This window comes from Corylus avellana, chromosome ca1 (genome assembly GCF_901000735.1).
Source record: "Corylus avellana chromosome ca1, CavTom2PMs-1.0".
NCBI classification, from domain to species: domain Eukaryota; kingdom Viridiplantae; phylum Streptophyta; class Magnoliopsida; order Fagales; family Betulaceae; genus Corylus; species Corylus avellana.
The window spans coordinates 34,288,369-34,304,408 of NC_081541.1; the positions used below are offsets into that span (position 1 = coordinate 34,288,369).

Genomic DNA, 16,040 nt, shown 5'->3' on the forward strand with positions numbered 1-16,040 from the left:
TCGAATCTTTCACAGGCATAGGGCTACTTCATGCCAGTATTATGCAAGTTGGAACCAGCCTATATTCGATTGGCTCAAAATTACTATAATTATTCAGGTTTTCTTTCGTTTTTTCTAAAAAAAAATTAAAATATCAAATCTCCATTTGTTGTTGAAGAAAGAGACAAAATGGGAAGGTTTGTATGTAATTGGATTAGCATTTTATCGTTTAGTGGTTAGCAAGTGACATTGTCTATTGTTATTATTATAATATAAATAAAATTATTAAAAATTAATCATTTTCTATCGCTTAAGTTTTTAAATAATCAAACATCAGTCTCTGCCATTCACTTTTTGTTAAATATTCCAAGTGTTAACTAGAACTAAATTTATTGAAATTGGGATATGAATTCTTTGTCCTCGTTATACAAGAAACGCCTTGCTACTTGATCTAGCCTTCAGGGAAGAATCAAGTTAGAGAAGCCGTCAAAGCATGCCGCTCTGACGTGCGTTCAAATGCATGTACCTACTCTTAAACGAATACACGTCACAATCTCAACAGATTTAATTTTAATTAGAGCGGATTGAAGCTTAATGGTGACTGTTATCTACAAAATCTCAGCCATACACGGCTGCAAGCCTGCAATTAGACATAATGGTGACCGTTCAATTTATTGAAATTGGGATACATATTCTTTGTCCTTGTTATACAAGTAACATCCCGCTACTTGAACTAGCCTTCATGAAAGAATCAAGTTAGAGAAGCCGTCAAAGCAAGCCACTTTGATGTGCGTTCAAATGCATGTATCTACCCTTAAACAAATAACTGTCACAATCTCAACAGATTCAATTTCAATTAGAGCGGACAGAAGCTTAATGGTGACTCTTATATACAAAATCTCAGCCATACACGGCTGCAAGCCTGCAATTAGACATAATGGTGACCGATTAGCTTTTCTAGAACCTATCACCTTTCAACACCTTTGCATTTGTCGCATAACATGATCTAAAGAATCAAAAAAAGACACTTGTTGCATTCCTGATCTTTTATGATGGGTCCAATTGTTTCTTCATTTTAATTCATAATATATATAAAATAAATGGAATAGTGGTAATAGTTTTTTTTATAGCCAAAAAGGGTAAATCAGAGATATCAATTGTGACTATCTTACCTGAGCATGATTATTATAGCACATACCCGTTAAAACCTGCACAAAAGAGACCTAAACAATGAGAACCACATGCACTCCCTAACCCACCTCCACCAGAGCATCACCACTTAAAAAATTTATTGAGTCATTGAACCACCCCTTTAATGGTACTGCTAATAATATTATACTTTTCATTATAAGTCTCTTCCAAATTTTTTGTCGCATTCCATAATTGGTGGTCGATGACGTCATGAATCTTATCATTAAGCATTTTCACTCTTAACGTGAATATAAGAGCTTAATTATTTTGTTAAAAAAATATATTGCTTAGCCGGAATATCGATTCACCCGTAAAATTTACTTTTTTTCATGCGAAATACTTCATATCGAAAATATTAATCAAATAATTAAAAAAAGTGATTATGATTCCTGCTCTTTTCCAAAATTTGATAATATTTATTTCTAGATGCTGGGAAAAAAAGATAATATTATGTAGATGATCTTATATGATCTCCTGTTAACTTCAAAGCATACATGCCAACCTACCAATTGCTCTCATGGGCCCATCTGAATAACTGTGCATGCCTTCAGGTTCTTTGGCCTTTTCCACCAAAATAAATAAATAAATAAAAATTCGTAATCTCAATCATGACAAAGATCTACTGCCACTTAAAATCCCTTGGTTCTAATCAAAATATAATGAGAATCACATTCTACTGTAATATCATTATATTATTAAAAAGTGTTGTTAAGTATAATACAGTTTTTACTATAAGTTTATTTCAAATTGTGTGACAGATGAAATGGCAATTATTACGTTAGTTACTAAATAATTAAATTTATTTGTTAAATTTTGTAATTTAATTTTTCTCATTACGTAGCACTCATGTGGATTGCCACGTGAATTTGTAAGAGAATTATAAGAAAAGTTATTTGTTTGTTAAAGTTCTTATTTTCTATCTTTGTTTTCGAGTTATGCTACTCTTTACACTTATGTCACACCGGTCAACATGACGTGTTTTAAATGACTTACAATGTCGCAAACTTAAATAAACAAAGGTGTCAGCCACTTAAAGCACATTATATCAGACAATATGATATGAGTGCGATAAATGAGTATGAAATATAACATTACATAAGGGAGTAATATTATTTAGTAGACTGTCATACAACTTAATGATGTAACAGTAAAAGTCAGATATTGTATCAAGAATTGTAAAAAAAAAAAAAAAATTAATAACTGATTTTCATTGTCACGTCGTTTCAACTATATAACAACGATAGCTGGAATTTTTATTGATCCCCTGAATCCATGTTCCTCGGCACACAAGGTGTTTTTTTTTTTTAATCTATGAATAATTCATCTAGGCAAACTGAGCATATGATTTTGATCTCTTCTTTAATTAAATAATTTCCGAAAAAGAAGAAATACAAGATGAGTCGATGACCATTGACTAAAAGTACTCAAAAAGAATTATTCATATGACCACATGGTTTTGACGCATTTTATTTTATAGTGCCCACCCCACATGTTTTCCAGCAAACCCAACCTGTTAGTTTTTGTAAACTTCAACCCACTAGTTTCTATACACTTTTTTTTGGGATTTCCTAAAATTAAGTTGTTCTAATTTCACAACAATTTAAGAGAGGAAGACAGTAAGATCTATCTCTTTCAGATAATTTAAGAGGTAGGGTTCGTTGTTTGAAAATGAATCTGAACCGAAGAGGAGCCTGTTCCTTAAAGAAATAAAGAACTTTATCCATCATTTTCAAAGAACCGACTCTTTTCGATCATTTGAACCGGAGAGAATCTAATTTCTTGTTGTTAAGGCATAACTCAGGTGGCATAATTTTAGAGAATCTTGACTAGGGCGGTTGGATTATTCAAATAATGTGTGCTACTTTAGTTTGTCTTTTTGTGATTATTGACTTAGCTTAAGTGTTGCTTTCGGGAAAATAGAATTAAGGAAAGATGCACAAATGGTTACGGAACCATGATTTAGGTTGTGACTAAAACATGACAGCCCTTGTCCCCTTCCAATGTTTTGTATTTTGTGGAAGAAAAATGTGGCTTAAAAAGGACAAATAGATAGAGAGGGTGACGAACCCTAGTTTCTTTCTAAAAGGTTTTCTTTTTCTTTTTCTTTTTCCTTTTACCTTTTTTTAATTTTAAAAAATATATATATATATTTTTTGTTTGATTTCGTGCAAGAGGGATTGGAATCCTAAGGAAACCAAAGTCTATTTCTCAACAACAACAAAAAAATATAAAGTTGGAGCCCACTTGCCATTTCATTTGGCTTTTTCACTTGATGGGTGCTTTACGGATGTCTACACCCCCAATAAATAAAATATAAATAATTTTTTTGTTTTAGGAAAAAAAAAAAAAAAAAAAAGGAAAAAAGAGTTTGGCTTGAATTGGAACTAGACCCGTTCAGACTGAAACCTTGTTATATAATCAACAAATTCAGTTTCAATTGTAACTTAAGCAAACCAAAACCAATTGCAATATGTGCAAATGGACGAAGTTTTCATTCAAATTAGGTTGAAAAAAAAAAAATCTTTCGTCCTTAAAGTAAATGATTCTCTCATCTATTTTTAAAAGTAATATAATATTTATATTACATAATTATCTCACAATAATGACTTGATAGTCTCAATCAACTTTTAAAAATAATAATAATAATATTATTAACATTAATAATAGTTCAAAAGCTGATTGTAACTTATGACTGTAATATTAGTATCGTAAGATAAAAATATAACTTTTAGTATCGACCAATACTTTTTTAATTGAACATGCAATGTTTTTTTTTTTATTAAAAAAATGTAAGATTAATTAGAAAATTTTCCTTCACTAAAGAAAAGTATTGTGCTCTGAAAATGGCATTGGGTGCATGTGTTTTTGTGTACTTGCACTGAAAACATTGTTCCCTGCACGTGGGACTGGTTCCTGCACAACAGGAGCACTCTCGTTCAACTCTTTAAGAAACCCATGTGCCCTTTTGGCTTTTTTCTAAACCCTAAAACTCTTCTCCTAAGCTTAATTAACTATGTGTTAATATCTTTGATTAACTTTTTTTATTGCTTCCACTTTATTCCTCACTTTCTTGATCATTTGTTTTTTCCTCCCATAAATGTTTGGCCAAAGGCCTTCTTTGATGCATTCAAATTACTATGGTAATTAAGGAAAATTTTAGGTGTTCTCTTAGTCTTACGTAGATATTATTTTATAAAATCCAAGTGAGAAATAATTGCCCCTTTCTTTTTTACTTTTTTAAAAAATAATATCCATATAGGATTATGAGAACACCAGGAGAGCGCCTAACATTCTTTGTAATTAATATGGCTTGGACCATGTTGTTTCTTCTAATAAGGTTATATAAGTGTTTGGTGGTTTTCGGCATCTCTCAACCCCGAAAACTAGTTCTAGAGTTGAGATTTTCTCTTACACTTATAAACTGACCACTAGCCTCTTCCACAACCAATGTGAGATAACACCAATAATCTCTCCCTCACGCATTGAGCTTTGAGTCAGAGCAGAGACAACATGTTTCTCCCATGGACTGTTGGGCCGAAACTTGTTGGTTGAATATGAGCTCTAATACCAGTGTTGGGTGGTCTTGAATCTCTCTCAACCCCAAAAGTTAGTTCAAAAGGTAAAACTTTCGTTCGAGTGCTCAAACATAAAGACCTTACACCCTAGTGGCTCCACGCCTGCACTCCCTCCCTTATTTCTGTCCGGATTTCATCAAATTTGAATAAAAAATTCCAAAAGATCTGGACCCATTGAAGGGTGTTTAGGTGTACTTGTGCCCACTCACCCCATTATTTGGGCTTTGTTCTTAATTCATTGAAAATGTGAGTGGTAACAATGCTGACTTCTAGGTTTTTACTTTTTACTTTACTCCTTGGCATCCAAGAGAGTCATTTTGGCTCTTGATCTCATCACATTATTGAGTTGAATTCCACGTTATGATCCAAAAGAAAACAATTAACAAGACAATAGAAATGGCCCTTCCTGCCCACGAAACACTGTAAAAGGTAAAGGTATAAATACCAATCCATACAATCTTCTTTATGGCTGTGAAAAAGATAAAATCCCACAACCCCTTTTGGAAGTAACCTGAAACTTAGATAATACGTAGACAAACACACACACATTGACCAATCACCATTACCATGCCTGAATTTTTTTTTAAATTTTTTTACTTAGTTTTTTTGGGGCAAATACAAAGTATAGAGGGTGGAGTCAAGGTGGCTCCTTGTCGGTTGTCACCGTCAATCCTCGATACAAAGTTAAGAGCGTTCACATTCAGCGAATTAAAGATTGTTTTGGCTAGTCAGATGTAAATTGAATAAAAATGTAGTTTCATTCCGCTACCAAAAAAACCTTTTGGATTTTTTTTGATAAAAATTGCACATTATTTTAGGATATAGGTGTTTTGGAACATAAAAAATATTTTAGATATAATTGTTAAAGTATATAGCTGAAATAGATAGTGAAATATAGATGTTTTAGAAAGTAGACAGTTAAAATAGAAATATGTGATTTTTTTAATTAAAATTGGGAAAAAATTTGTTGAGCCGAATAAGAGAGTGGATGATGTTTCAAGTTAAGCTGTTGGGGATGATCCATTTTAATGAATTATACACAAATGAGTGATCATTTTTGTAAACTTCTTTGGCTATTCATAACTTGACACAGTTGATGAGACTTAGAACATCCTTAATGACATTAAGATCAAACTTCCCTTGCCTAAGGTTGATAATGAATTGATGTTGATTAAGGAGCATATTTCCAAACATATTCCAAGTGTGATCAAATTATAGATAACATACGCTGTCCCAAAAAAAAAATGGTATGTTTGTTAATTTGTTTTAGAAGGTGAGTAAATAGAAGGATTGTCCCTTCAGCAATTAAGAAAAAAAGAAAAAGAAAAAAGCTTTCCATTCCAAGCCTTTCACCGAAGTCCTTTGTTATAGCGCGTGTATGCCACCCGCCGCTATAGCGCGCAGTGGTTACATATGCCACTTCCATCCTTTGTTTTACAGGTAAATTTGACAGATCTTTACCTCTGCTCCTCTAACCTTTTGCAACAAAAAAGACTCCAAATCCGATCTAAACCATATGATATATTGACTTTGTTGTCATTTATCTTACAGCCTAAGGTGAGGACTCACTCTCTACTTATAAGTATAACTCTTAGCCTTCACAACTTATTCTGCAAGTAGTCTAAAGTTAAAAACTTTTTGGATGTTGTCCATGGCATTCACAACTTTCCATCGTGGCCCGCCACAACTATCATTGCTGACACCATTCTTGCATCCTCCTTCCATCTTGAAGATCCTCTCCAAAGTTATGGAATTGATTGCTACATGAATAATGTTACTTTGTTGATTTTTGATTTGGTTTATGTAATTTTCTTCTCTTGTATTGTTATATTATTGTAGTTCTTTTACTCATATATATTTGAAAAAGTGTATTGATAGGTATTTTTAGTCTTAAAAAGTGTTTTTATGTGACATAACTGTTTAAAACAATTTATTTATTTAAAAGAATGTTTTTTTTTGTTTGGAGTTTTTTTGTTAATATCTTAAATTAAGATCAAAAAATTAAAAGATAGAGAACAAAGTTATTATCGAACAAAACAAAAGTATTAGTAGTTCAAGTCAGGTAAAATTTTTTTCCAATTTTAATAGAAAGAAATTACACGACTTAAAAGACACATATCAATTTAATAAACTATTATAATAACCAAAATTAGAGGGGAATCACATGCTCTATTTGACATGAATGGCTCTCCTCACTTTGTCAAACCTAATGATAAAACAAAGCAGAAGAATACGTCGCTGGCAAGGAGGCTCTATCACTCAAATATATATATATATAAAACAAAGCAGAAGGGCCATTATCAATCTGAATATTGTAGTAATTTAGTCAAACAGAAGCAAAAGATATATGATAATTGTTAGCATTCACACAAAGTACACAGATTTTAACAAAAACTAGTTCAATAATATATAATATTATTACAAAATAGCTGCAGTAACCCACCACAAACCCACTGCAATAACAGCCACCATTTACAGACCAAGAAGCCTATAAATATAATAAAATAACATCTAAATACCCAGCTGCATGATTCATTCATATTTCATATAATGTTTATTCCTTAAGACTTTAACATTAAAAAAAAAACCCCTCTCTTTTGTACTCTATCTAAACCTCCAAGACTAGCAAGGAAACATGTCTGCAGCAGCCATGATAGGCTGGTTCAAGTATGAGTAGTTCAATGGGTTCAAAAAGCCATAATTTGGCTCAGCAAAGGTGCTTGTTTCCCCAGCAGCTCCAAAAACCCCATTGCTGTTGTTCAAGAAGGTGATGATCTCGTTCAGAGACTGCAGCCTGTGGGTGAGCTCACCCACTTGAGCTCTTAGAATTGAGTTGTCAGCCTCAACGTTGAGAAAATGCTGTGTCGTTATGTTCAAGCTGGAGATGATCTGGTTGTTGTCCTTACTCAGCTCAGCCACTTGGGCCATCAGATCGTCCAAATGTTTCTGTTTCCTCATCCGCGATCGTCTTGCAGATTCTCGATTGGAGATCATTCTCTTCCTCTTCCTCTGATCCATCAAATCCTCCTCAGACCCAGAGTTCTGGATCAGAGATGTCCCTGAAGATGTGCCGCTAGAGGAAGCCATGAACCACAGATATTTTGCAGACAAAATTGACAGTAAAAAGAGTAAATTGAGAGAGATTTGCAGGACCCAGATACTAAAAAACACACTAATATTAATATAGCAGATATATTATAGCAATATGGTTACAATAATATTATTATTAGCCTAATATTCAAACTTTTGAGGGGGTGAAAATCATGAAACGTAGTACAACCAGTAAAGGAACACAACTGAGAAGGATTGAACTAAATGGGTCCTGCGCCTGAATAAGGAATTTATCATACACCCAGAAAGGAGGATTTCACAAAGAATTGGAGACATGTATCTCAAACATCAAGAACAAGATGTTGAGCATCAAGATAAATCTTGGGAAGAACAGCTACTCTGTCTCTGATAAAAATTGTGACTTCGGAGTTTACAAACCCCAACCCAGCATGTAAAAAGCTGGAGACTTTCCTGAGATTCAAGAAGCAAGGATTTCTGAAGGAAAAATAAAACAAAAAAAATCAGCAGGTTCCCAAGATGGGTCCTTGATTTTGGACTCAGAAAATCAGAATCACAAGAAGTGAAAGATAGCTTCAGCTTAAAGCCAGAGCTTCTTCAGAGCCGGGATAAAACACCAAAATAACTGTAAGAGTAATGTAAAGTACAAAGAAAAGGAAGAGAAAGCGAAGGAGAAGAGGGCTTAGAGGAGTTTTGGGAAATGAATTTATAGAACAAAATGGACCAGCAAGTTGATGAATTAAATGATTTTTAATTATTTTAAAAAAGGAAGCCCAAAATAAGAAATGAGGAAACAATGGAGAAAAAGAACTTTGGAATCTCCTCTGTGAGAAAAAGTAGTTGAAAAAGTTGATGGGACATGTGAGGTGGGGGGAGAGAGGAGAAGACTCCACAACCCTCCACTTCCAGCTGGGAACCAACAATCTTTAGATTACATCATGGGGTTAAATTTATTAATTAATTAGCACTTAAATATTTATTTTTTGTTTTAATAAAAATATTTTAATGCCTTATGAAGGTTATATATATATATATATATATATATGAAATACACACTTGAAAAGTGATTTTTTTTTTTAATTAATAATATAGAAGAGATATTTCTTAGCAGAAGAAAGTTTAGAAATTATAAATATTGTCACATCACAAATGTCTCATTTTGGTAACGATTTGAAAAATATTGTATTAAATCTTTTGATGATTTTATTTATAAAAAAAAAATTAAAAAATATGAAAAATGAATGGACAAAAATTTCCTCCAAACCAGGAGGAAGAAATATCTTCCAACCCATTTAAAATAGTGCAAAATGTTTATAAATATTTAAAAGACATATTAAATTCTTAACGTCATTAATATCAGTTTACTAATTTAGACTAAATTTAATGTGTATTTTAAATGTTTATAAACACTTGATACTATTTTAAATGGGTTGAAAGATATTTCTTCTAAATTGGTTTGAAAGAAATTTCTGTTCAAAATAAATATTAAGACAAAGTTTTTTTCCGAACTGAGTTAGGGAAATTTCTTTTAACCTAATCTATAAGAGTGACATGTGTCTCTTGAACATGTAAAGGACAAAGTTGGAATACATTTTATTAAAAACTTACGTGTATCTCACATGTTATTAAAAAAATGTACACATGTTACTTTTATAGACTAAATTAAAAAAAATTCCTTCAACCTAATTTAAAAGAAAACTTTAAGGTTTTATAGAAATAGTCTCAGTGGTTTTACAATGAAAACCCCAAATTTAAGTTCAAAAGTATTAATTTATGTTCTCATGAATTAAGACTACATATTTTTATAGTTTAATTTATTTTTCTTTTTCCTTTTTGTATAAATTCATAAAATAATTATAAATTTAGACACTAAATCTAGGAAAAATTTTATAAGTCTTATTAGTTTGAACAAATTTCGGACCACCAGCCAACCCTCTATTTGGCTCATAAGACAGTTTTTTCCCCCGATTTGAGTAGGAGGAATTTTTTTCAACTTAGTTTATAAATGTGACATGTCACATGTATCTCCTTTTTTAATAACATGTGAGATACACATAAGTTTTTAATAAAAATTTATTCAAACTGTATCTGTACTATTAAAAAAATAATGTGCATCTCATATGTTCAAGGGATACATATCACTTTTATAGACTATACTGAAGGAAATTTATCAAACTCAATTTGAAGAAAAACGTTGCCTTAAACTTTATAAATTTTTTTTTTATAATTTAAACTGAATTAATAGCTAATCAAACATTATATTATATATATAAAAAAATAAAAAAAATAATAAAAAAAAAACGTGAAAGTATGGTGTTAAAAAGTACACGTCCCCAGATGTTGCGATATATCTTTCTTGTACCAAAATTAGATATTTGTTTGCGGTTTCCTGACGTTCCTCTCTTGATTTCTGACGTCATCCTAACTTTGGAAAAAGTTAATTTAGGTGCGGGGCTAGTAATTTTTGTACCTTGGAGCTTGGTCCACCGTCGAGTATCAAGGATTTGCTCGTATTGTCCAAACTGACCTTGTATTTTATATATTCTTCATATGATTGCCAAGGGTATTTTGTAATTGAACTTGTAGACATTGGAGATTCCCTTTTCAGAGGGATATTATTATTTTCCTCTGCATTGGTCTGAACAGGCTGTGGGGGAACTCTCTAACAAGTCACACCCACCCCATAATCTCAAGATCTTCCTCCAAATCTTCACTCTTTTTATCAAAGTAGACCCACGTGTTATATATAATTTCTGGCCAATTATTTATTTATTTATTTGATGGAGAGGGGTTTACAGCTCCACATGAGAGAGAGGGCTTTTTGTTTAAGTAGCGAGCGAGACTTTTTGTTCTGGTCGGTCGGTTGGACAAAGAGTTTCTGTCCGAGTAAGGAAAGATCTTACTAATTTCTTCATATTTCTATTAAATTACAACTGACAATAAAAATTGGAGGAAATCCTCAGTTGTAGGAGATCCCTACCAAGATTGTTGGTGAAATTGTTGGGTCCATGAGGCAACAAGAATCAATGACATTTGTAAAACTTTTTTTCTGCTTGACTCTAAACCGCTTAAATATACTTGTTTGGATGTGTGATTTTTTTTTAAATTTTTTTTTGGTCAAAATTATGAATATCGATGAAAAAAAAAAAGAATTGAGATTATGTTTTGATAGTAATTAATCATGCCTTAAGAGTGGCTGAGCCACCCCTGAAACTAATGGGGGTGGCCAAATTAGACGAGGGTGGTTGAGCCACTCTCAAAAATTGCTTGGACGTGGATTAGCTTAGGGGTGTCAAGGCGGTTACGGTTAACGGTTATTGGTAATAACCGCTAACCGTAACCGCCTTAGCGGTTAGTAGATTTCACTAACTGCAACCGTTAACCGCTTAGCGGTTAGCGGTTAGTGAAATAGATAACCACCTGCTAACCGCTTTTTCAAAATTGGGCTTTTTTTTGGGCTTTTCGGGCTTTCTTTTTTTTGTGGACTTTTTGAGCCTTTTTTGGCTTTTTTTTTTTACTTTTTTTTTTTTTTTACTTTTTTTGTATTTTTAGTGTCTTCTTGGGCCCAATTGCTATAAAAATGGCCCATATTGAAAAATCAAAAATATTTGACCAAAAATTTACATTTACTTGTACTTTAAAAAAATTTCCTTAAATATTAAATCACAACCGGTTAATTTTTTTTTAAAAAAAAAACAACATATAAAAAAAAAAAAATCAACACAACATATAAAAAAAAAAGTTCAAAATTCAGACAACTGTCACAACATATAATGATAATATATTAATACTTAAATTGTATTTATAAGTAACACATTGGTCATTGTTTAATCCAATGTCAATTACTTAATTTGATATTATACGAATTATATCATCATTGTACATTAATAATATGATTCACTTGAAATCTTGAATAAAGTATTTGAATTGTCATTGAATCATATAATTAAGTATTGATATTTTACATTTATATTATTCATATGCATATGTAGACCTATATAGACTTATAACATATATAGACTTATAAGTTTATAACATACATTGGAAATAAGTTTCTAAATATTTAATTGTTGTATTAGTATGAATTGGTATACTTATGAGTTATATCATATTATATATGTATAATTTGCTATTATATAATCAAATGATTTAATTGATCATGTGATATAATCATATAAATTATAGTGATAATATATTAATACTCAAATTGTGATTTAATTATTTAAAAAAAAAATTGTGATTTAATGATCAAGTGATTATATGATATAATCATATAAATTATAGTGATAATATATTAATACTCAAATTGTGATTTAATTATTTTTTTAAAAAAATTGTGATTTAATGATCAAGTGATTATGTTATATGTATAAATATTTTTATAATTATAATTATAAAAATATATTATATAAAAAATGCGGTTAGCGGTTACGGTTAGTAAACCCAATAACTGCTAACCGCTAAGCGGTTATAGCGGTTAGGCGGTTAGCGGTTAATACGGTTAAACGGTTAAGCAGTTAGAGGTTATAACGGTTAGCGGACGGTTTTTAACCGCCCACATTGACACCCCTAGATTAGCTATCTCAAACTCTTAGGACTGGTTCAACCACCACCCTTATATATATATATATATATATATATAAAATTTTAGTAATGATATTTTCTAATTAGATTAAATAAAAAAAATGGTTGAGTTGAAAAAAGTAGGTGTTAAATCAAACATCAAATCAAAAAAAAAACAGAAAAAGAAAAAGAAAAAGTTGAGTTAAGTAGTGTTCAATTGTACTTTCTTTGAAGCAAGCATTAGATCATCAATTATTTTATAAATTAATTATATAATTAATATTTCAATAAGCATGCTAATCATGGAGAGCATCTTTTTCCAAATTTAAATGGTTTTTTTTTTCTTTTTTTTTTTTAATGCGGTTACAATAGATTTTAAATTAATTCCATGGATTTGAACATAATTAAGCTACAGAAGTCAAGATATGTTTATATATTCATTAGATAAAGATTTGACAAAAATGGGTGATTTAGGCTTTTTACACTACTTTTGAGTTTTGACTAATCTTACAACATGACGCCAGGAAACATTAATTAAACTCATAAAAGAAATGCCTCCTCGTCCTCCTCCTCCTCTTCTTCTTCTTCTTATTATTATCTCTCTATGACTATGAGAACGTTTGACCAATGAAAGCAAATTACCTAGCATCATTCCATTGGTTTCTCACATTTCTTTTTCTATTTTGGCAATTCACCTTGTTGGATAAAGCTTTTTATAAATTGATGTGACCGTTTCCATGATATTTATGCAAATTATTACATTTATTAGAATTTATTTCTTAATTTCTAGAGTCATGTTAGGTCAATTTGTAATACTTGTTGCTGGTACAATAAATATGTCAAGACCCACTTAAACATCCCACTATATAAACGGAAAAAATAACTCAACAATATCAAAGGACTATAACCGAGACCATACCTACAGAGTATCCCATAAAAGAGTCACACGTCTCTAGGTACGGCCCCTCTCTCTTCTTCTATGCTCGATTCAATTTTTATATTACTGATTTAAGTATTAGAGTGTCCTCAATCTTCTCTAAATAAAATTAGAGACTTCCCAATGACCAATTTTTTCCATTTTATAGGAGCTCCATTTGCCGACACGGCTCTCGTTTTCAAAGGATAGCAGCCATAGCAGTAACATTGCACGTGAAGAAACATATATAATGCATGATGATGAGAAAACACAATTAAAGTTATTTCTTTGTGCACGAGTTTATTAGTGCAGATCCAAAGCATGAGATATTAAGATGGTAAACAAAAGGAGGGTTTTTTTTCTTCAAGCAAATAGTCTTCTCCCACTACCATCGTTGTCAAACGTACAGATGATTGTGTTTTTGTGGTACAATGGATTTCATCGATCTTCCAATTGAAACTTTTCCTTCGTCGCGAAGAAAAGCATGATCGTGGGCACTGCAGATCTGGAAAGCTAAAGCAAATGGCCGTAGTGGGTTGTTTGTGACCCCCATCAACTATATCTATATCGTACCCGAAATATTGCATGCAAAGATACGGAGTTTGTCATCCGAATATGGCAGGCGACACGACTGTTCGGCCGCCTCATCATTGCGTTTATACGGATCCCTTTTTCAATTGGCCCCTTATTGGCCAATCGTAAAGTGGCCCGTCACCTCCATTTGGCCCCTTATTGGCCACCCTCCATCCGGGCAAAATGGGCAACTTGGTCATTTTCAATTTTTTTGTTGGTATTTTCAATAATTTTTATAAGAAAAAACGAAAATTATAAACAGACGGGTTACATTGCGAATTTTTGATACTTTGTTAATGTACATTACCAATTTTTAAACCTTGAAAGCCAAATTACAAATCATGTGAAACTTTAAAAGATAAAATATATTTTTCCCTCGAATTTATTTGTTCGGACAAATCGTTTGAGCATTTTTTCGAACAAGTGGGACTAAAATCATCTAGATCTGCACGCAATACGGATAATTCTTACACATTGTTGCATGAGTTTTTTGTTTGGGCCTTGGTCGAGCAGCATTAATGCCTTCTTTGAATTATTTTTTCAGTGGGTCCTCAGCCCAGTTTTCAGCTTCCCAGTTCCGCAGCTTGAAAAACCCCCCATTGTCGTTTACCAATAATTGATGCGAAGCTGCCCAGGCCTAACCAACATTGATGTAAATATACTTTTCTAGAATTGCATTATAGTGTAGTCTTAATTTGAGAAGATTTTTCTTAATATATAGAATATGCTTATTTTGACTCTAAGTAGTAGCTCAATCGGTTGGGATTACGTTTAAATGAAGCGGAGGTCATTAATTCGAATTTCCTTTCCCACTTTTGTGCGGATATGTCAGAATATGCTTATTTTGAGATTTTTTTTTTTTAAACAAAAAAAATGTATTATTTATAATAAAATTAAAGTGGAAAAAAGATGTGTGGGCCACCCTCAATGAAGGATAAGGGTGGCGGCAGGGTCACTTCTCTAGTTAGAATGACCCTACAGTCACTCTAAATGTTTTTATTTGGAAAATTTTACTTTACACCATTAAATTATCAAGCTACTTTGAAAGGGCTCTACTGGCTTATACCTTTGTGGAGTTGTGGTGACGGGCTCGCTTTTCCTGGCAGTAGCTATAGCTCAAATCGGACATTCCACAGCGGGTGGGAACCCCGATGGTAACGCCCAAGGGGGGAAACTACACTGGTCGCCCATTCCCACCTTTTAAATTAGAAAAAAATAAAAATAAATAAAAATTATCAAGCGATTTGATAAGTTTCTAAACTTCAAAACCTTTTAATTTGAACTCATGAACTTTCAATTGCAATCAATTTGAATCTTTATGTCATATTTAAAATGTTAAAAATGAGAGAATGACGTTTATACCCCTGACTTTGTTATAAAATTTCAAAAATTTACTCTTAATTCCAAATTAAAAAATAAAATAAAAATAAAGTAAAAACAAATGAGGGATATTTTGGTCTTTTTAGGGGTAAATCAGGAAAGTTAACTGATAAATCTGACGGGGGTTCAAATTAGCTGCAATTGAAAGTTCAATGGTCTAAATTGAAAGGTTTTGAAGTTTGGAAGACTTCTCAAATCGCGTGATAATTTAAGGGGTCTAAAGTAAAGTTACCCCTTTTTATTTTGTAGTTTGAGTCGTCTACTAATGTATATGTTTTAAGTGAAATATTTAAATTGAATGCAAAAAAATAAAAAATAAAAAAATCCATGGATTTTATAAAGGGAAAACCTTCTATCAGGTCGAGCTGCAAAACATGAGTTTTGCAGCATCCAATAGAATGGAAACACGTCAACTAGTAAAACCGAATAAAATAGGAACAAATACACTGGATAGAAATGTTAAAGCTACTTAGGGCTTGTTTGAAGTTGCGTTTGAAGAGCTTAAAAGTACTTTTAACACTCAAAAAGTCTGTTTGAAAAAAAAAAATACTCGTTTGGTAAAAAAATTAAAAGCAGAGGTCAAAAAACCTAAAAATTACCGAAATGCACTTTTGACAAAAAAAAAAAAAACTTAAAAATGAAGATTTTACGAAAGAAAAAAAAGAAAAAAACTCTTTTAAAAGCTCTATTTCTATACAATAAATAAATAAATAAACTGAAAAGCTGCATTGGTTTTATCTCTCCCTCCGAACTCTTCATCTTTTGATAAAAAAAAAAAAAAAACCAACCCATTC

The 16,040-nt window shown here is 31.8% G+C and overlaps 1 protein-coding gene across 1 annotated transcript; it reads right to left on the reverse strand.

Annotated features, from left to right (window-relative positions):
- Positions 1-7,123: 7,123 nt before the first annotated feature.
- LOC132183296 (bZIP transcription factor 11) lies at positions 7,124-8,561 on the reverse strand. The gene has a single exon (XM_059596701.1). It carries the CDS (start codon positions 7,830-7,832, stop codon positions 7,368-7,370), a length of 465 nt encoding a protein of 154 aa, XP_059452684.1. The 5' UTR covers positions 7,833-8,561; the 3' UTR covers positions 7,124-7,367.
- Positions 8,562-16,040: the final 7,479 nt, after the last annotated feature.